The sequence below is a fragment of the Mastigoproctus giganteus genome, chromosome 1 (assembly GCF_048544385.1).
Source record: "Mastigoproctus giganteus isolate SK-2022 chromosome 1, ASM4854438v1, whole genome shotgun sequence".
NCBI classification, from domain to species: domain Eukaryota; kingdom Metazoa; phylum Arthropoda; class Arachnida; order Uropygi; family Thelyphonidae; genus Mastigoproctus; species Mastigoproctus giganteus.
In genome coordinates, this window is record NC_143575.1 from 220,572,023 (window position 1) to 220,593,088 (window position 21,066).

Here is a 21,066-nt window from a genome sequence, read left to right on the forward strand (position 1 = left end):
TTACATAGCGAATAGGGACATTAGACTCCAAAATCAGAACTGATACTGAAATAATGACATTGACATAAAATAACCGCATGATTACATAGTGAAGAATGCTGCACTCTAAAATCGCAACTAGAATTATAACAAGAGTGACTGCACAGTTGACTATTATCCTCCCAGTAATTTTTTGCCAAAATTACTTGGCTGCTGACTCCATCTGATCTCAGATTACAGAGAAACTATGAATTAAGGTAAGATAGAAAAGTACCAAGAGCTGCATCCCTACAGATGCATTACAATCAAGGGGGTGGGGAGTTGTAAACATGCTTTAGTGGTTCAAAATAACTTCCTGTCATTGATTGTTCTATATCTGTATATTCAAGTGTATTTAGTTGATTTCTATTTCCTGCCTTGAAAATTTGTGCTTAATCATATATTTCCTATAAGTCAACACTTATAGCAAACAACTGTAAATTACAGTAAATCTGCATTAAGAATACTGTCTAGTTTTTAATTCAGTTATTTCTGCTCTCTCCCCCTCCCCATTTATATTGATAGTTTCTTACACTGCACAATAAACTGTAAAGAAAGTGGTAAGCATGCAAACTTCCTTATGTAAAAGGTCATGAAACCAAAACCTACAGCCATTGGTGATGACTTGAAATTGCTGTTATTGATGCTATATATGTACATGAGAGGCTTTGATAATGTAACCAGCCATCCTTTGATAGATTTTTATTACCATGCTGCAAATTGGTTTATCATAAACAGTGCCTCGCAACATGGAAATGTGTTTACCACAAGAGATTGACAATTTCAAAAGTTTGTTTTTTGAAAACAGTAAACCCCTAACGTAACATAACTTATGAAAAATAACTTGTTTTTATTTTATAAGGAAGATGAACAAATTCTTGGGTTTTGAAAAGTGAGCAACAATTATATTTGTGTAAGAATATATATGCAACAAATTGTAAATACAAAGGATATTCCAGAAGTAATGCATGCTGCACATATGCTCCTCACTCTGTATGGCTATGTTACTGACATTTATGAGGATAATAATATGAAGTTTAACCTCAACATTAGTGTGCTTGAAAAAAGTTCCTGCAGTTTGTTTATATAAAGGCTTTTAAAAATGGATGATGATACTGCTTCAGGTCAGCTTACAGTTTTTAGATCAAAGATATTTTATAAAAATTGAAATTTTATGTAGTTGAACGCTAACATAAAAATATGAATTCTTGTGGAAAGTGTGTGGTGACTCAACAGTAGATTGTAGCATGATTTCATGTTGGTCTCAAAGGTGGTAGTAGTGGCACGTGATGCAAGAAAGCAAGTGTATGAGCTTATGCAGCATCAGCCAAAAAAAAATCACACCATTCCCTCCAAATGCCTGTCCAGTTCCTCCATAAATTTATTTAACCTATCAACTTCCACAATGACAGATGGAAATTTGTTCCAGCAATTAACCACCCGCTGGCTAAAGGCAAACTTCCGTACATCTATTCTACATCTATCCTTTCTTAATTTGAATTTATTCCCCTTAGGTTCGTAATCTGAACAAGTGGAAGGATCCCATCAGAATTCAGCGTGCTCAACCCATTCAAGGCCTTATACACCTCAATCAGATCACCGCGCAGGTGCCTGGTCTCCAGCCACTGCAATTTGCAGAACTTAAGCCTCTCTTGGTAAGAGGATCCCTTCATTCCCCTCACCAATCTTGTTGCCCTTCTCTGTACACGCTGGCGCCTCCGTAGCCAGGTGGGCAGGAGCAGCAGTGCGTAGCACACGCTTCTTGATTAGACCGGGGTTCGAGCCCGTGACCACCAAATACAGGGGATGCGGAAAGGTCAGGGAATGACCACTGCCTATCCCCGGAGCAATATGGCCTTAGTTGCTAATGCTCCTATTGGTTTTTAGGAGCATTAGTTGCTAATGCTCCTAAAAACCAATAAACAAACAAACAAACAAACAACTGTACATGCTCAAGCAAATCTACATCCTTCCTAAAATGAGGCCTTCAGACCTGTATGCAGTACTCAAGGCGTGACCTGACCATTGCCTTATACAGAGGGACAATCACCTCCTTTTCCCTGCTAGCAAAATTCCTATATATCATTGACAAAACCTCATGACCTACCCTGGCAGCTTATCTGCATTGTTCAGAAAACTTCATATCTGACTGCGCAATTACTCTCAGGTCTTTTTCAGGCACTGCTCCTGCCCACCTGCTCCGTAACCAGGTGGGCAGGAGCAGCAGTGCGTAGCATACGCTTCATGATTAGACCGGGGTTCGAACCCGTGCCCACCAAATACGGAGGATGCGGAAAGGTCAGGAAGTTACCACCGCAAATCCCCGGAGCAATATGGCCTTAGTTACTAATGCTCCTAAAAATCAAATAACAAACAAAAAAAAAAGGTCTTTTTCATTTTCTACCACCTTAAGTGTAGTACCACACAGTACTTTTCTCTGGGGTTACTTCTACCCATATGCAGTACTTTGCATTTGTCAAGGTTAAACTTCAGTTGCCACTTCTTAGTCCATCTGCCTAAATTGTCTAGATCCTGTTGCAGTAGCACACTGCAATTACTGTCATTAACAACCCTGCCAACCTTTGTATCATCTGCAAACTTCAACACTAAGCCTGATATACCTTCATCAATATCATTGATAAATATACAAAATAACAGAGGACCCGACACTGAACCCTGTGGGACTCCACTAATAACATTAGTCCACGAAGAGCAGCACCCATTAATTACCATCTTCTGTCTTCTCCCACTCAACCATTCTTTTATCCATTGTATCAACTTACCCTTAATACCTTTCTGCTCCAATTTGTACAATAGTCTTCCATGCACAACTGTGTCAAAAGCTTTCCTGAAATCCAAATATATGATATCAAAATTATTTTTTGCATCCAGTTCCTTTGTAACCACATCATAATATCCTATCAAATTTGTCAGACAAGACTTTCCCTTAACAAACCCATGCTGTGTCTGAATTATTGCTGCAGTCTTGTCTAGATGATCCTGCATTGCATCCTTAACCAGTGACTCCATTATTTTACCTGGAACAGAAGTTAAACTAACTGGTCTGTAATTACTCGTGTCACCCTTCGATCTCCCTTTGTGAATTCAGGATACATTTGCACATCTCCAGTCCGTGGGGACCTCCCCTGAGTCCAAGAATGCTCTCATAATTATGGCTAAGGGTTTGCTTAGTTGCTTTGCCGCCTCCTTTAATATAACTGGATAGATCCCATCCACCCCGGGTGCCTTTCTTATGTTTAACTTCAACAATTTCTCCTCCACTTTGCTCTCAGTTATTACAAAATCATTAAGCACCCTGCTACAATTTGATAACCTTCTGCCATTTTCAAACCTTAATAACTCCTGATGTGTGAATGATTATGGGATATCAAGTTTAATGTCCAAGTTTGCAGATGATACAAAGGTTGGCAGGGTTGTTAAGGACACCACTGATGCTATGCTGCTGCAACAGGATCTGGAAAGGTTGAACAGATGGGCTGAGAGGTGGCAAATGAAGTTTAACATTGACAAATGTAAAGTACTACATATGGGAAACAGTAACCCCAGAGCAACGTATCAACTCTGCGGTACTACACTGACAGTGGTGGAGAATGAAAAGGACCTGGGAGTAATTGTGCAGGCAGATATGAAGTTCTCTGAGCAGTGCAGACGAGCTGCAAGAGTAGCTCATGGTGTCTTGTCAATGATATACAGGAATTTTTCTAGCAGGGATAAGGAGGTGATTATTCCCTTGTATAAGGCAATGGTTAGGCCACATCTTGAGTACTGTATACAGGTCTGGAGGCCTCATTTCAAGAAGGATGTAGAGCTGCTGGAACGGGTACAGAGAAGGGCAACAAGATTAGTGAATGGAACAAAGGGTTGCTCTTATGAAGAAAGGCTTAAGTTTTGCAAATTACAGAGTCTGGAGACAAGGCACCGGCGAGGTGATCTGATAGAGGTGTATAAGGCTTTGAATGGTTTGAGCATGCTCAATGCCAGAGGTGTATTCAACTCTAGCAGTAAGCTAGAGAATCTTGTAATAACTGAGAGCAAAGTGGAGGAGAAATTGTTGAAGATAAACACAAGAAAGGCACCTGGGGTGGATGGGATCTATCCAGTTATATTAAAGGAGGCAGCAAAGGAGGTAAGCAAACCCTTAGCCATAATTATGAGAGCTTCCTTGGACTCAGGGGAGGTACCTATTGACTGGAGATGTGCAAATGTGACCCCAATTCACAAAGGGGGATCAAAGGCTGACACAAGTAATTATAGACCTGTGAGTTTAACTTCTGTTCCCGGAAAATTAATGGAGGCACTGGTGAAAGAAGCACTGCAGGATCATCTAGACAAGACTTCAGTTATAGCTAGGACACAGCATGGTTTTGTTAAGGGGAAGTCTTGCCTGACCAATTTGATTGGATACTATGATGCAGTCACAAAAGAACTGGATGCAGGGAATAACTTTGATATTATATACTTGGATCTTAGAAAGGCTTTTGATACTGTTGCACATGGAAGACTGCTGCACAAATTGGAGCAGTGTGGCATTGGAGGCAAATTGCTGCTATGGATAAAGGGGATGGTTGAGTGGCAGAAGACAGAGAGTGGTAATCAATGGACACTGCTCATCGTGGACTAATGTTATTAGTGGAGTCCCTCAGGGTTCAGTATTGGGGCCTTTATTGTTTTCTGTATTTATAAATGATATTGATGATGGTATATCAGGCTTAATGTCCAAGTTTGCAGACGATACGAAGGTTGGCAGGGTTGTCAAGGACACTACTGACACTATGCTGCTGCAACAGGATTTGGAAAGGTTGAGCAGATGGGCTTCGAGGTGGCAAATGAAGTTTAACATTGACAAATGTAAAGTACTACATATGGGAAACAGCAACCCCAGAGCAACGTATCAACTCTGTGGTACTACACTGACAGTGGTAGAGAATGAAAGGGACCTGGGGGTGGTGGTGCAGGCAGATATGAAGTTCTCTGAGCAGTGCAGACGAGCTGCAAGAGTAGCTCATGGTGTATTGTCAATGATATATAGGAATTTTTCTAGCAGGGATAAGGAGGTGATTATTCCCTTGTATAAGGCAATGGTCAGGCCACACCTAGAGTACTGTATACAGGCCTGGAGGCCTCATTTCAGGAAGGATGTAGAGCTGCTGGAACGAGTACAGAGAAGGGCAACTAGATTGGTGAATGGGACAAAGGGGTTCTCTTACGAAGAAAGGCTTAAGTTTTGCAAATTACAGTGTCTGGAAACTAGGCACCAGCAGGGTGATCTGATAGAGGTGTACAAAGCCTTGAATGGTTTGAGCATGCTCAATGCTGATGGGATTCTTCCTCTAGCTCAGAAAAATCACCTGAGAGGGCATAAATTCAAATTGAGGAAAGACAGATGTAGGATAGATGTGCGGAAATTTGCCTTTAGCCAGCGGGTGGTTGGTGGGTGGAACAGACTTCCATCCCTTGTCGTGGAAGTTGATAGCCTAAATAAGTTTAAGGCTCAGCTGGACAGGTATTTCGAACGAACAGAGGGGTGAAGTGGAAGTGGTTATTTTTATTTATTTATGTTACTTTTTTTTTTTTTTTTTTTTTTTTTGGCTGATGCTGCATAAGCTTGCTTTCTTGCATCAAATGCCTCTACTAATGCTAATGCTAATGCTAATGCCAATGGGATTCTTCATCTTGCTCAGAATAATCAGCTCAGAGGGCATAAATTCAAATTGAGGAAGGACGGATGTCGGATAGATGTGCGGAAATTTGCCTTTGGCCAGCAGGTGGTTGGTTGGTGGAACTGACTTCCATCACTTGTTGTTGAAGTTGATAGCCTAAACAAATTTAAGGCTCAACTGGACAGGTATTTCGAGCAAACGGAGGGGTGAAATATGAGTGGTGTGTTTTTTTTGTTTTTTTTTTGGCTGATGTTGAATAAGCTTGCTTTCTTGCATCATATGCCTCTATTAATGCTAATGCTAATGTAGATGTAAAATACTCATTCAGTTTGTTTGCTATCTGAGCAGGATCATCAACAGTGGAACCATCGAAATTAAATGGACCAATCAGATTCATCCCCTTCCTTTTAGAGTTTATATAAGTAAAGAAATCCTTGCTGTTTTTCTTAGCATCTTTTGCCAAAGATTTCTCGTAATCTGCCTTTGCCTGCCTAAACTCCTTTGTGACCTGATTACAGACTAGCTTATATCTGCCATAGGCTTCTGAGTCGCTTGATAATTTATATGCATCCCATGCATTTTTCTTCTCTGTCACGAGTCTCATTAATTAATTTGATAACCATTTAGGCCTAAACTTTGAACAATATTTCTTAATAGGTATGAAACTTTTAGTAGCATCCACGATTAATTCCTTGAATGCTTCCCACTTAGAATTTACTGTTGTAACATCGTCAGTTGATCCCACTGTACAGAATTTAAAAACTGTGTGAGACTACTGTACTCGCCTTTACGGAAGAAAAAACCCTTTCCTTTGCCCCTGATGATAATTATATCTTTAAGTAAATCCGACATCAGTACACTGTGATCACTGCCACCTAGTGGTTCCTTTATCTGCAAATTCTTAATACACGAATGATCACTGCTGATAACCAGATCAAGAGTATTACCCTCTCTGGTTGCCTCTCAAACATGCTGCTGCAGAAAACAATCATCCAATAAATCCACAAAAGTCTTACTAATGTGTGAGTAACCAACCCACAAGTTCCAGTCAATATCTGGGGAGTTAAAATCTCCCATTATAAGACATTCTGATTTACTAGCCCACTCTATTTCTCTGTACAATTGTTCATTGTACTCATTCGAGTCATTAGGCCTATTTTTGCTTTTGCAGTGCTTATGTCACACTCTTATTTTTGCTTTCATAGTGCTTATGTCACACCAACTGACTCAACAGTGCACTGTTCATCTATATCAACTTGATGCACTTCTTTTGATTTTATGTTTTTCTTAATGACTGTAATGAGAGTACACTACTGCAACAGGGTCTAGAAAAGTTAGGCAGATGGGCTGAGAAGTTGCAACTGAAGTTTAACATTGACAAATGCAAAGTACTGCACATGGGTACCAGTAACGCCAGAGTAATGACCAACTGTACAGTACTACACTCAGGATGGCGGAGAATGAAAAAGACCTGGGAGTAATTGTGTAGTCAGATGTGAAGTTTTCTGAACAGTACAAACAGGCTGGTAGAGCAGCTCATGGGGTTTTGTCAGTGATATACAGTAATTTTGCTAGTAGGGAGTAGAGATGATTATCCCTTTGTATAAGGCAGTGGTCAGGCCACACCTTGAGTACTACATACAGGTTTGTAGGCCTCGTTTTAGGAAGGATGTAGAGCTGCTGGAACGTGTGCAATGAAGGGCAACACGATTGGTGAGAGGAACAAAGGGGTGCTCTTACCAAGAAAATCTAAAGTACTCAAAATTGCAGCTGGAGACTAGGCATCTGTGGGTTAATCTGATTGAAGGGGTTTTTTAGGGTTTAAATGTTTTCAGCAAGCTCCATGCTGATGATATTCTTCCTCTTGCTCAGATTACAAATTTGAGAGCGCATAAATTCAAATTGAGGAAAGACACCAGTTGAAAAATAGATGTGCAGAAATTTGTCTTTAGCCGAGTGGTCGATTGCTGAAACAAACTTCCATCTGTCATTGTGAAAATTGATAGCTTAAAAAAATTCAGGGAAATTACTGAACAAACTTCTGGAGTGTTATTGGAGAGGGTATGTGTTGGGGGGGGGGGTTTGGCTGATGCTGTATAAGCTTGCTTCCTTGCAGAATTTTATGCTAATGCCAATTTGCAGGAATTTTTATTGTCTGTAACATTTTTGTAATTCAGTATGCTAGAATGATAGGAAAATAAACAGAACTGAGATTATTTAGTTGTGGAAAAACATTTTATAATATATGTGGGTTTCACTATGTATGTAAATTTTTTTTTTTTTTTTTTTTTTCCCTCACAATTTTTTGTAGAACAAGGACCAGACATATACCAAACATTACGAGAATATCCATGGTTTCATGGAATGCTCTCCCGCAGTGATGCAGCACAGCTTGTTCTTCGAGAAGGTCCAGTTGGTCATGGAGTTTTTTTGGTGAGGCAAAGTGAAACACGAAAAGGAGAGTATGTCCTTACATTTAACTTTCAGGGACGGGCAAAGGTAAGTAGGTCATTCTTCAGAAATTAACAAAGAATATTTCTGATTCAAAATTCCCTAATTCATTTAATTGACATTGCACAACTTGCAAATTGGCCCATGAGCATGCAGAAGTCTGCACACGCAGTTGTACAGACATAATGCATAAATAAAAAGAGGGATTACAGTTGCCATATTGAATTGCCCCACTATAAACGTAGTTGATGCACTAAGAATCTTCCCTCCTCCAAAAAAAGAACAGGTACATTTAATTGTGATCAATCTTGGGCAGTGCTGGATCCCCATGTAAACTTAGGTTGTTCCCCCCCCCCCCTTCATACATACATGCAGACATTCCTAGCATAAACATGATTTTCAGGCCTGACACAATGTTTCATAGCCTTAGTATTTGCCACTGCACTCATCTTAAAATGGCCCAGTTTTAATCACCGTATGAAATTTGGTATAATTCAAATTAATACATAAGCACTGTATGTGCCATAGCTGCCAACTCTTCAGGTTTACAATTTTGAGAATCCATCTTCTAACTCAATTTGACAGCTTCTTTGTCTTATCATTGCCTTTTGTAGTAATGTAGTTTTTCTCTATTTTCTATTTGAAGAAAAATAATAAAATTACGTTAAAATTCTCCAAATTTCTTCTTATTTTTGTAACAAACATGTTTGTAATAAACACCTGAAATAGGGGTTTTATTTACTTGGTTAGCTATAAAAAAAAAAAAAAAAAAAAAAAACAAGGTAGTTAATGTACAAATTAGATTTCAGGTATGTTAGCAAATAGTAATAATTCATGATTCATAACAAAATAAGCCAACCGACCAACCAGAAAACTTTTTACAAAGAATTGGGAAATATATTCTAAGTAAGCATTGAAATGGATCAGAGCTTCTGTTTCAGAGCTCTGATTTATAGTAATATTTCTGTAGTGAAAATGTGGTGGGGATGCCATGAAATCAGAATTGAACTTAGAACCATCCCAGAAGCACAAAATGTGTTGGAAATTTGGTACCAAATTTTTCTTGTTGATTAATATGAAAACATACTTTCATTTATGCTGATTTTTGTGGGGACGGGGAAACTGGGGCTGTGAAATTGTAACTGGACAAGAAATTTTCCTGAAGATCAGCAGAACATAGGTTGATAATTTGGCCTCAATATGATTTTTCATTCTAGAGTAATATGTGATATATACTTTCATTTATATGAATAAAATTTTGTGGTTAGCAGGGAAAGGGGGGGCTATGCTTGATCTTAAAACTTTCTAGTGACCAATAAAATACATGGAAAATGTGATATCGATTGAACTTCTTATTAAGTAATGTCGAAACATCTGGTAACATACTTCCGTTACAGATTAGGAATATATGTCGTACGTTACAATTCAGGCACATTGTGTTTTTTTTTTCCCTCAACATTAATTGAATATTTTCTTCTTTTCCTGCGATTAACTGAAGTGAAAAGTAAATATAATTATCTTCTTGTCAATTAATTATCAAGGTTATAACTTTATAAAACTCTTAATAAAACTGTACTTTTACATTCTTCTTGAAACTTAGCTGTTCAGAGTATATATTATTTTTCTCTTCCCATATACTCTTTAGTGTCTTTTTTTCTCTATATGTCTATCTTTTCAGATGCAACACCACATTCATGAATCTTACATAACAGTACTGCATTAAAACTACGTTTAAAATAGGAATTTCTTTTTTTTTTTTTTTTTTTCAATACAAATTATACATAAAAAAGAAATAATTGCCAGATTTCTGTTCATTTGATTTTAATGAAATTTGGGATGGCTCGAGTAGTCTTTCTATATGAACCAAATATAAAATTTCATATAATTCTGTCCAGTGGGGGTCAAGTTGTTATGCAATGGACATTTTTAGACAGACAGACATGGTGAAGACAACAAGTGCTTATGCATATATAAAAAAAAAAAAAAAAAAAAAAAATTCTATTCTGCAGGTTTTTCATTTCCAATCTACCAGAGATGATTCTCTCAGATTAGAAATAAGTGTTTACTAAAAAATTAGTCTACAAAAACTGATATTATTAAAGATTTATTTTCAAAGAAAATATATGTATGGGATGACACTCCTTTTAGTTGCACTATGATAGAGCTAGAAATACAAAACAATAAAGGATACCTTCCTTGTAATTATAAATGACCACGAGAGAACAATTACATAAACACATTACAGGCATTACATAATGAATATCAGAACAGGTTGATGGATGACAAACTGATCAGTATAAACTACTACATTTGCATTGATGTCTGTTTTATACATATGGGTGAGGGGGAGATGATAGTGAAGTTTTACCAACATTATGCTTGTGCAATCTTCAAATATTAAAAAAGAATAAAAAAAAATTATCTTTATGGTCCTGCATGGCCACTAGGTCAGAAGTGATTTGCAGTTAAGATTTTGACAATGAATACAATTGTTAACTATATTCAGAGGTCATGCTTAACCACTTGCCTATGTTAGAGAAGAAGCTATATGACTTTGAATAAATTTGGTAAATTGTAGACTTAGTTTTTGGCAGCCAGTCAAATCGAGTCTACAATTTCATCATCATCATCATCAGCCATTTTCAATCCACTGCAGGATGAAGGCCTCTCCAGCAACTTTCCAGTTCCTTCTGTTTTGAGCACTGGCCATCCATTTACTACTCAATTTACAATTTACTAAAACATTAAGTTAAATATTATTTAACTTTAATTAAGTGTAATCATGTTTGGGGAACCAGTTTGTCATCCAATAGCATTATTTGATGAGCAGGCGTTTTTTTTTTTTAACCAAATTGAGATGAATTGATTTTTCAGTATCAGTTCTGTCACTTTCAGTGTGAGAATCTGCCAGATGCTATTATAAAAGAAGAAGAAATTGATGTACATTGATAAAGAAGAAGAAAGTAATGATGATAATTGAAATGTAATGAATAATCACAAATCATGTGTGGCATTTTAATAAATCTTTATAGTACTGAGTTTGAGAGAATATTCAGCTGGGTGGAAAGAAAACCAAGTTTGTTCACATCTTCTCCCTCTGATGAAGGTTGCAAATGCTCTTGACAACCACTTCCAAATAGTAGTACCATTATTAAACAAAACTTTGACTCAACATTTTTTAAGATAGGAATGTCTAAAATAATATCTTTCTTAAAGCAGTCACCAGTTCATGTCTAACACACACAATCCAATCAGAAAAATTATCAGTAAGCTAATGTTTGGAAGCACTATTGGTGTATTTTAATATAAAATGTATATTTTCATTTTATATTGAAAAATAAAAGAAATTTTATACTAGAAATTTAATGTCTAGGGTGCAGACTTTAAAAATCTCCTGCTTTATTGCAAAAAAAAATCTGTTTTTTTTTTTGTCTATTTTGGCCAAAAAATCTCCTGTTCTCCTTTTGCTTACAGTTCACAATCTATAACTTTTAAAAGTCAACAGAAGTTGGCAGATATGTTTTAAACATTGTTTGCAGGTTAATTTAAACATTTCATTCTTGAATTATTATTATTATTATTATTAGCTATATGGTGCAAGGAAGCCTGAGGCTTATGCTGCACCAGCCAAAAAAAAAAAAAATTTCCCGAGTTACACACACACAGAGAGAGAGAGAGAGAGAGAATGTCAAAGTAGAAGAGAATCACCAAGAAAGAGAAGAATGATGATATCCAGCTCAGGACCCTGGGTGTGCCAAGCCTATACTCACCAAATATGAGCCTCTGGGGTGAATCAGCTATTCATAAACACTGAAATAAAATATTTTATCTGTTTAGTATATCAGTTCATATCATGTAACAAATATTTGTGTTGATTTTTCTGGGTTTTTTTTTTCTTTCATAATTTAAGTACAATAGGTACAATTTTAGTATTGCTTTTGCTGCAGTCATAATATTTGGACGTAATCATGTTTTTAGTTTTCAGGATTCCTATGTTTGTTACACAGATACTTTCAAATATTTGCATAACATATTTGTATAATTTATGTTTTTGTTTGATTTCAGATTTTTATGGTTACTAGCTGGTGTTCCATTACAGTCATTATCCTATCTCACTTATTACTTTTTCCAAAGTAATGGAGATATCCATCAACTGGTAATTCTAGCAATCTTGAAACTTTCCATATGAAATGGAAAGTTTTAAGTTCATTTCCTTACCAATCAGCATTAACTGAATCAAATATGATTTCAGTCAGTGGTGATTCACTGGTGATATCGTGCCTTATATTACTCATCTTTGGACAAATTCTGTGAAAAAGTTGGGAAAGACTTTAGCATTTGTTCTACATATCTCAGACATTTGACATAAAGACATTCTAAGCAGACTTTCATCTTTTGATCTGCTTCATATTTTTTTGCTATATGTGGTCATTATCTATCATCTGACCATTTAATTGACAGTCAGAGAAGCCTTCTAACTTCTGAGCTAACCCTGGAATCCCCCCCAAAGTTCTCCCCTTTCATCACTTTTTGCCTTTGTATTACTGATATAGTGACTGTTTATTGTCTGATGACACTGGGGGGGGTCCTCCCCCAACTCTGTATGTAGAATACAATACTCTGCATAAGGCCAGGGTATGTATTAGTGTGTGTTTTGTTAAGTATTAGTGTGGGTTGTGTTGTTCCTCTGGCTACTTAGCCTGGGGACCTGTGGAGAGCCACTAACACCCCTAGTTTCCATCACCGCCCCAGGGAAGCAGGCCAGGACACATTAGGAAAGAAGAAAGCTCTGTCAGGGTAAATACTGGGGTAGCCTAGGCATTCAAGGAAAGCCCAAAAAAAAAAAAAAAAAAAAAAAAAAATTTTTTTGAAGAGGAGATAAGGACTGTTTATGGTTGCAGCATGCCATTGACATCGCAACCCTTGGACAATGACTAATGATCAGGTATTCATCACATAAGACCATTACATTCACTTTTGTCAGAAGCATAACCTTTACCTGAACCACAGCTAAATCTCAGGCAAAACACCATCCCAGTAGCATGGGAAACAAAATTCTTGAGACTTATATCTGATAAAAATAATTGACATTTCTACAACACATTTGGCAACTTAGGACAAAAAGGTGTGAAGGGTCTGAACATATGTGCCATATCTTCTAACACCTGGGGGTGCAGATTGTTGCACTTTACTTTGATTCTGTCATTCACTTCTGTACTCTAGATTTTGGTCCCAGGTGTACACATCAGCTAGAAACTTTTTGTTGTAATGGGCTTAACCTATTCCACCATCAGACCATTCATATTGCTACTGGAGTGTTCTGGACTTCTGCTCAGAATATATATATGAACCATCAAATGAAGCAACCAAACTGTTGCTGACCGGGCCAGCCAGGTGGGTAAAGTGCCTGCCTAGCAACCCAAAGGTTGTGGGTTCGAATCCCACCTTGGGCTTGGATCAGAGCAAAATGCAAAAATTTTGGGAGATGCATTATGGCCACAGAAGCCGATGTGCCAACAACTAACAAAAAAAAAAAAAAACCTTCTTGTTTCTTCAACAAAAGCCATTGTCATTATGCTACACCTTTAAACTAAAATCTCTGCCAAACCATCCCATGTGGAAATCCATTTTTGAGTGACATTGGGAGAACCTCTATAACGGCCATAAGAGTACTAACTGCCCTTTTATAATTTGTATCTAAGAGCCACTGAGAGAATTGAATACTTTGGTAGAGAATGTTTTGCCTAGTCATCAAGTCAGCTGCTTCTACCCTGGCATGCTCAACTACCATCATGCAAATTTTTATTAAAAACTTAGGAATGGCCAGCATTCCACCTTATGTCTACCTACAACTCTGTGCTACTCATCGAACTGAATACTCTGACTTCTTGCTTGTCTTCATTAATAGCTTGAAGTTAGAATCATCTGTAGGATCTGCTGTAGTCTTTCCAGATAGCATTACATATGAGAAGATTGCCAACAAATGCAGTATATGCATAGCAGAGTTGTATGCTATGCAGTTAGCCTTGGATCACATTAAAATTAGTAACTATCAAAGGTTTATAGTGTATATTCAGATTCTGTCAGTGCTCTGCAGGCTTTATCAGAAACAAGATATCTTTCTCATCCAGTCCTGTCCAGGTTTTAAAGAAGTTATGTTCTGTCAGATTCTGCTGGATTCCAAGTCACATTGGGATTAGGGGGTAATGACCTGGCAGATGCTGTTGCCAGAACAGTCATGGCACAGACAGGTCACAAGAACATTATATTAGATTGGTATCCGGAAAATTCACTGAAAACATAGTTCACTGATAAATAAATAACACAGTAATAATGTTTATTTTTTATGTCTTTTACTACAATTTTAATTAAAATTTAATAATTTAAATTATGAGAAATTCCTCTAAGGTAGGTTATCATATCACTTTCTGGCTGAAATGCTTTAAGTGTTGTCTTTAATCTTTTAGCACAGTCTTTATATTTATTTTTTTAAAGGGAGGATCGCATGCACTTATATATTGTTCAATAATTAAATTGTTTAAAGACTTCTCTTTTAACAGCTTCTACGAATTTTTATACACTTCGATGACTGTCAGATATTTGTTGCTAAAAATCACGATGCCATCCTTCTATTGAGTTACTGGTTTTCAGTAAATTCTCTTGTGCACTTTTGTAGCAATTCCACATTTTTTGAGGGAAACATGGTGGCCATCGGCAATTTCTACAATCTAGACAGAGGACAATAGGCATTCACACAACTAAACGCATCCCAAAAGGTCACAAGACAATTGAAAGGTTAAATGAGTTTATTACTTTTGTAGAAATAGTTAACAGATGCAGGTTTCGTTTCTCTGTTTTACGCAGTTCTTAACAATAAAAATTCCATAAAACTATGGACTGTATTGATAGACTTGCCTTTTGAAATACTACCTTGTATTTTCACTATGAAGAATAATTATTATGAATTTCAGTAATATTTATTTTTTGTCCTCTCAATGAATTATATATAACAGGCTCTAGAGTAAAAATAAACATTATTACAGGTGACCCCCGCTTAACGCTGATAATTCGTTCCGGAAAAACAGAGTGCTAGGTGAATCCGCACTAAGCAAGCGCCGCATTCCCATAAGGTAACATGTATTTGTGAGTTGCGGTCGGTGCCATAGGATATTTCCTAATCAATAATAAACTGTAGTGTTAAGATGCACGAATGTCAGTCAAAATATTTAATATTCAAATATTTGTAAATATAAAATATTCTGCATTACATACGTATATAATTATGTGCTAACTACTTGCGTATAAAAATTAAACTTAAAATTCCGATTAAAATCATGAATTTAATTGATCTAAATTGATTTAATTTAATTGATTAATGTAATCATGAAAAATGTGTCGATTTTGGGTTGTACTCTGGCCCTCTTCCTGGTAAGCTGAAAGGGGTTTTAATTTTAAATCCCCTGCAGCGTTACCACCCAACAAAGTCAACTGATCCTTCGCCGCTCTGAAACCCGTCATGTTTTTTTCTTCTTTCAATATGAAGCTTCTTTTATGCATTCTTTTCCAAAAAAAGTCCTGCCTCATCTATGTTAAAAACTTGTTGTGAAGTATAACACACACACACAATACCCCTCTTCAATAATTTTAACACGTTCTTTTTTGAAAGTTTCGGCTCCTTGATCTGAACTTGCGGCTTCTCCCTGGATTGTAAATCTATTCAACCAGCCCTTACTAGTTTTAAATGGTTCAAAATTTTTTTTTTTTTTTTTTTTTTTAGGTGTTTTCTTCAGATCATCATATAGGCTAATCTCTCTCTCTCTCTCTCTCTCTCTTTTTATTAATAATATTTAACTTAACTGAATTCTGTGTTGGGTATTATCTTCAATAAAATTAGTTAAGTCTCTCCATTTCAATTCTAATAGCCGGCCTAACCCTAGTTGCTTGCAATGGAACAACCGTCTTTCCCGTTGCTAAAATTAATTCTTAATTTTTTAATCGTTCTTACAGTTAAACTTGCCAGTTCTAAATTATGGCACACATCTGCTTGTAGTTAACCGGAATCGATTCGCTTCAAAATGTCTAATTTAATTTTCAAATTCAGTCTTTTTCTTACATTTGTAGTCTTCGTACTGCGTCCAGATGTTGTTGCTTTTTCATTCTTATTCGCCATTATTAACTCTTCAAAAATATAACTGCGTTGGTTGCATTAATTATGATACAATGTTCGAGTAAACTGTCTGTTACGCACGATGTCTAATACTGTACTGTGTGATGACTAGACTTCGGATAAATGCATATAATGCAAATATCACAAGCAATATACTTGATCATTTTTTTAAAATGTTGATATCGGAACTGTTTTTTATGTTATTTTGGTTTTTAGGAGCATTAGCAACTAAGGCCATATTGCTCCGGCGATATGCGGTGGTCATTCTCTGACCTTTCTGCATCCTCCGTATTTGGTGGTCACGGGCTCGAACCCCAGTCTAATCAAGAAGTGCGTGCTGCGCACTGCTGCTCCTGCCCACCTGGCTACAGAGGCGCCTGATATCGAAACTGCGTAACAAGTTACTGTACTGCAGTTAAATTAGCGTGCGAGAAAATTTCTCAAGTAGAGGTGGAAAATGTTTTAATGCTGTTTTGCTGTTCATTTTCAAGCTATCGACTTAATCAAATGAAACGATTTCGTTAAATATGTCAAAAATCTGTAAAAGAGCATTATAGTGATTTGTGACAACATTATAGTGAGATACGGGTTATAATATAAGAACAGGGTTATAGCGAATTGGCGTAAAGCAAACCGCATTATAACTAGCGCCTGCTGTACTGCATTACTTATTCTAATTTATTTATTGGTGAATTGTGTTTTTGGTGAATTTTCCTAGACCCTATCAGATCAAGCCTGTAATAAAAATTTGTAGAGAAGTTGTTCTTGCTCGCCTCTGCATAGGATGCAGTCATCACCCCAGGGGCTCACATCTGATGAGTATGGGCTTGGCACACCCAGGATCCTGAGCTGGATATCATCATTCTTCTCTTTCTTGGTGATTTCTTCTATTCTCTCTCTCTCTCTCTCTCTCTCTCTCTCTCTCTCTCTCTCTCTCTCTCTCTCTCTCTCTCTCTCTCTCTCTCAGGGTAACTCAAGAATTTTTTTTTTGGCTGGTGCAGCATAATGCTCAGGCTTCCTTGCACCATATAGCTAATAATAATAATCTTGCACAATCCTCTTCAATGAGGGCTGATGATCCCCTTGTGCTAGAGCTGCAATACCATTTTAACAATCTCATAATTTAGTTGAATTTCTTGGTAAAAACTGCTGACACATGATCACATGTTAGCAGTTTACATTTTAAAATCTTTGTGCCTCTTTGAATGTACATAATGCTGTACTTTTTGGTCTTATATGATTTTATCTTTTTATGACATTTATATGGATTATTTATACTTGTATATTCTTTAATTAAAAAAAAAAAAGTAATAAAAGGTTTTTTGTGACCTATGGGGATAGGTCACTGTAAACCTTGTTTTTATTGCTTTTATCTCATCCTGGTGTATTATATATAGCCTTCTTTGCCAATGTGTCAGAAAGACCCAAACCTAAACCTTCCAAGACTTCTGGGGAAAAAAATGTTTTTATACTACCATATGAATACTGTAACAGTTATACAATGTATTATACTGTTGCATATTAATTGTATAATATCTTATTTGTATACAAATTTGAGTATTTTTGAGATTCTGCTTTATTAGAAATGTTAACAGACCTTGCATTGAGATCACTAACACTACAGCAAACAAACTTGAGTACTAAAAGGACAGAATTTGGCTTTCATAATATGAAGATAAATCAAGAAGCAGGTTAATTCTGATGGACATATGAATAATAGTTACTAAGAACAGCTTTGATGAAATATGTACCTTAAGACCAAGATTGCTGTAACATTCAGTTAATGTCATTAAGATATTGTAGTTTTTGTTTTCTAAGAATATTTTAGCATTGCAGCATGAGCTCAATGTCATAGTATAAAGGACTTGTCTTGCCCTTTCTGTCTCTATAGTGCATGCATGTGCACATTAAATATGAATTTAAAATGCTTTATGCTTTGAGATAGGATTGAAATTTTTTTAAGACTCCCTCCTAAACTGGATATTTTGAATTCTTTTTAATAGGACTTTTTTTTTTTCCTTCTGAAGTTTAAAGACATTTATCATACAGATTATATTGATGAAATGTTCCTTAATGACCTTACTACTTTTAATGAATGAGATTCTGGAGCTAAAGCATGTATTCCTGGTCTTAAGTAATTGGCTGATTGGGATTGATTTCAGCAAGCAATGGAAGGGGAAAAAAAGGGAAACCATATAAAATACAGGTTGATATTATTGATTACACCAATCAGCATAGTTTATGCTGTTTGTAAACTAATAACTGTTTTTAACTCAGGATTTTACACCGATTTCAGAAATATTTTTTGTTTTTTTCACAGATTAAGTGATGTCATAAGTTGTATTAATTGAATGTGTTAAGTTAGTAGTAAATGCTGAGAATTTGTAAACTAAATCTTCACACGTTGGCAGCACTGCCTTCAGTCATTTGTTTCTTGACCTTGAGAGCTCCATGCAGCAATGTTTATCAATGTAAGCTCAGTTTATTTTTGAGGTTATGGCATCAGATTTGTGCAAAAAAGTGAGTGAAATGTCTTCATGCAAGTGTTTGAACAATCCAGACTTATTCTGTTATATTTGTGGAAGTTATGTAGTCCTTGAGCTTAGACGAGATATTACAGAATTTGTAAAAAATGTGTGTTGTGCTTATTTTGGAGTGAAACTCTGCAGCAAGGTAAACAGTGGGGTCCACATAAAGTTTTCCGAAACTGTGTTGAAGCATTGAGATGGTGGAAAAATGGTAAAAAAGAAGGCTATGCCATTTTCAATTCCCATAATTTGGTGGGAGCCTACAAACCACAGTGATGACTGTTGCTTTTACTTAGTTAATGTAGAGGAATGCAATGCAAAGTGTGTTGTGTATCCTAATATTGCATCTACCATTAGATCAGTCCCACATGGAGATAACCTGCCAGTTCCATACCCTCTGCTTAAATTGGAGAAAGTAGCAGCAGAGAGTGCTGGAAAGGAAGCCTCTGAAGATGAAACTGAAGTCTGCATGCCTGGAGATATTGTGTCCAGTCCCCAACTGTTTTCATAGCATGGACTAAATGACCTGGTAAGAGATTTAAATTTACCAAAGGAATCTGCAGAACTTCTTGATCAATCTGACTACACAAAAAATGCCTTGCTTTTTGTGTGGGTGGAACAGTTTGGCAAGTAGTAAGCACTAGGATGTTAAGGTCTGGCCAAAGAGGGACAGTTTGTTGTGCTTGGATCAAAGAACATAGTTCTTAAACCAGTGGTAGACCCCAAAACTGATCTCCTTGCACATTAAACTGGGTTTCATGAAACAGCTTTTGAAAGCTTTACCTTAGGAAGTTCCCTGCTTCAATTACCTTTGTACTACATTCCCATCAATCACCCAAGAGAAGCTAAACCAAGGTATTTTTATTGGACCTCAAATTTGCAAACTGGTGAGGGACCAGTTTGCAAATTTTTAAGGAACAATTAATAAAAGAGAAAAACAGGCATGGATTAGATGCAAGTCTTTTGTTGAGATCCCCTTATGGAACAAGAAGGATCCAGACTACAAGGATATAGTTGAAAATATGTTGGCAGACTTCAAGAACCTGGGCTGCAACATGAGTGTAAAGGTACATATTTTACACTTCCACTTCAACTACTTCCCAAAAAATCTAGGAAGTGTTAGTAAAAAACAGGCTGAGAGATTTCACCAGGACCATTAAAGACGTGAAGATGAGATACTAGGGGAGGTGGAATGTCAACGTGTGGCTGACTATTGCTGGATGCTGAAGAGGGGCTGTGAAGTAGAAGGATCTGCAAGAAAATCAAAGAAACAAAAATTTGATCCATCATAAATCAGTTTTTAAAATGAGAAACAAGTGTTCAGTGGACTTTTTATCACGCTGTCCTTTTTAATAGTGTACTTAAATATGTATTCAACATGTATTTAAATATAAAAGTCTGATAAGAGTAGCATTTTGTTATAATTTCAAAGCACAAATCCTGCCAAAATTTATAAAACTTTGTGAAAAGTCATTTTCTTTTGTGATTTTTGAAGAAACCTGATGTGATGCAAACAAACAAAAGTAATTTTTGAAATCAGCATTGGAAAATGATTAAGAAACACCCTTTCCTGAGAAAACATTAGAAATTTTTTTTCAAAATGCAGAGCAGTGTTATCTGTGGTATTAGTCACATTCATTGTGAGAATTTGATTTAGTATTATAAGATAAATTGTTCTATATGAATTAGAAATAATCATGTAAAAAAAAACTGTTCATTGAGTTATACTTTGTGGTGTGCAAAAACATTTTGGTGCATGTTTTTGGTATTTCAAAAACATATTTTCAGTTTTGACATGTTGAATTTCAATTCTTTTGACAGCATCTTCGAATGACCATTAATCCAGAGGGACAGTGTAGAGTCCAACACCTTTGGTTTCAGACTATCTTTGATATGCTTGAACATTTCCGTGTACATCCCATTCCTTTAGAATCTGGTGGAGCTTCAGATGTCACCCTTACAGAATATGTGGTTAATGTGAGAAACAACATAAATACTTCACAACCATCTCGAGCATCTCCTTCTCATACAGAAGGTGCACGTACCAGTCATAGGGCACCCAGCATTCCAGAACTGCGAGAAATTGTAACTTATGGGGGATCTGTTCGAGTTAGGTCTGATTCATTAGAGAATTTGCAATCTTCCTCTCATTCTCAAACTTCCTATGGACGAGCTGTTGAAAATACTTATTCATTTGTGTGAAATTTTTATCTTGTTTTTA

At 36.5% G+C, this 21,066-nt stretch overlaps 1 protein-coding gene across 1 annotated transcript in view; it reads left to right on the plus strand.

Moving 5' to 3' along the window:
* LOC150091537 (SH2B adapter protein 2-like) overlaps window positions 1-21,050 on the plus strand; it is a 155,181-nt gene extending 134,131 nt beyond the window's left edge. The window contains exons 6-7 of the mRNA XM_090384456.1: window positions 8,011-8,198; window positions 20,667-21,050. Of these exons, the coding sequence (XP_090240582.1) occupies window positions 8,011-8,198; window positions 20,667-21,047 (569 nt within the window). The 3' untranslated portion in view covers window positions 21,048-21,050. The remainder of the gene's footprint in view (window positions 1-8,010; window positions 8,199-20,666) is intronic.
* The last annotated feature ends 16 nt before the right edge of the window (window positions 21,051-21,066 follow it).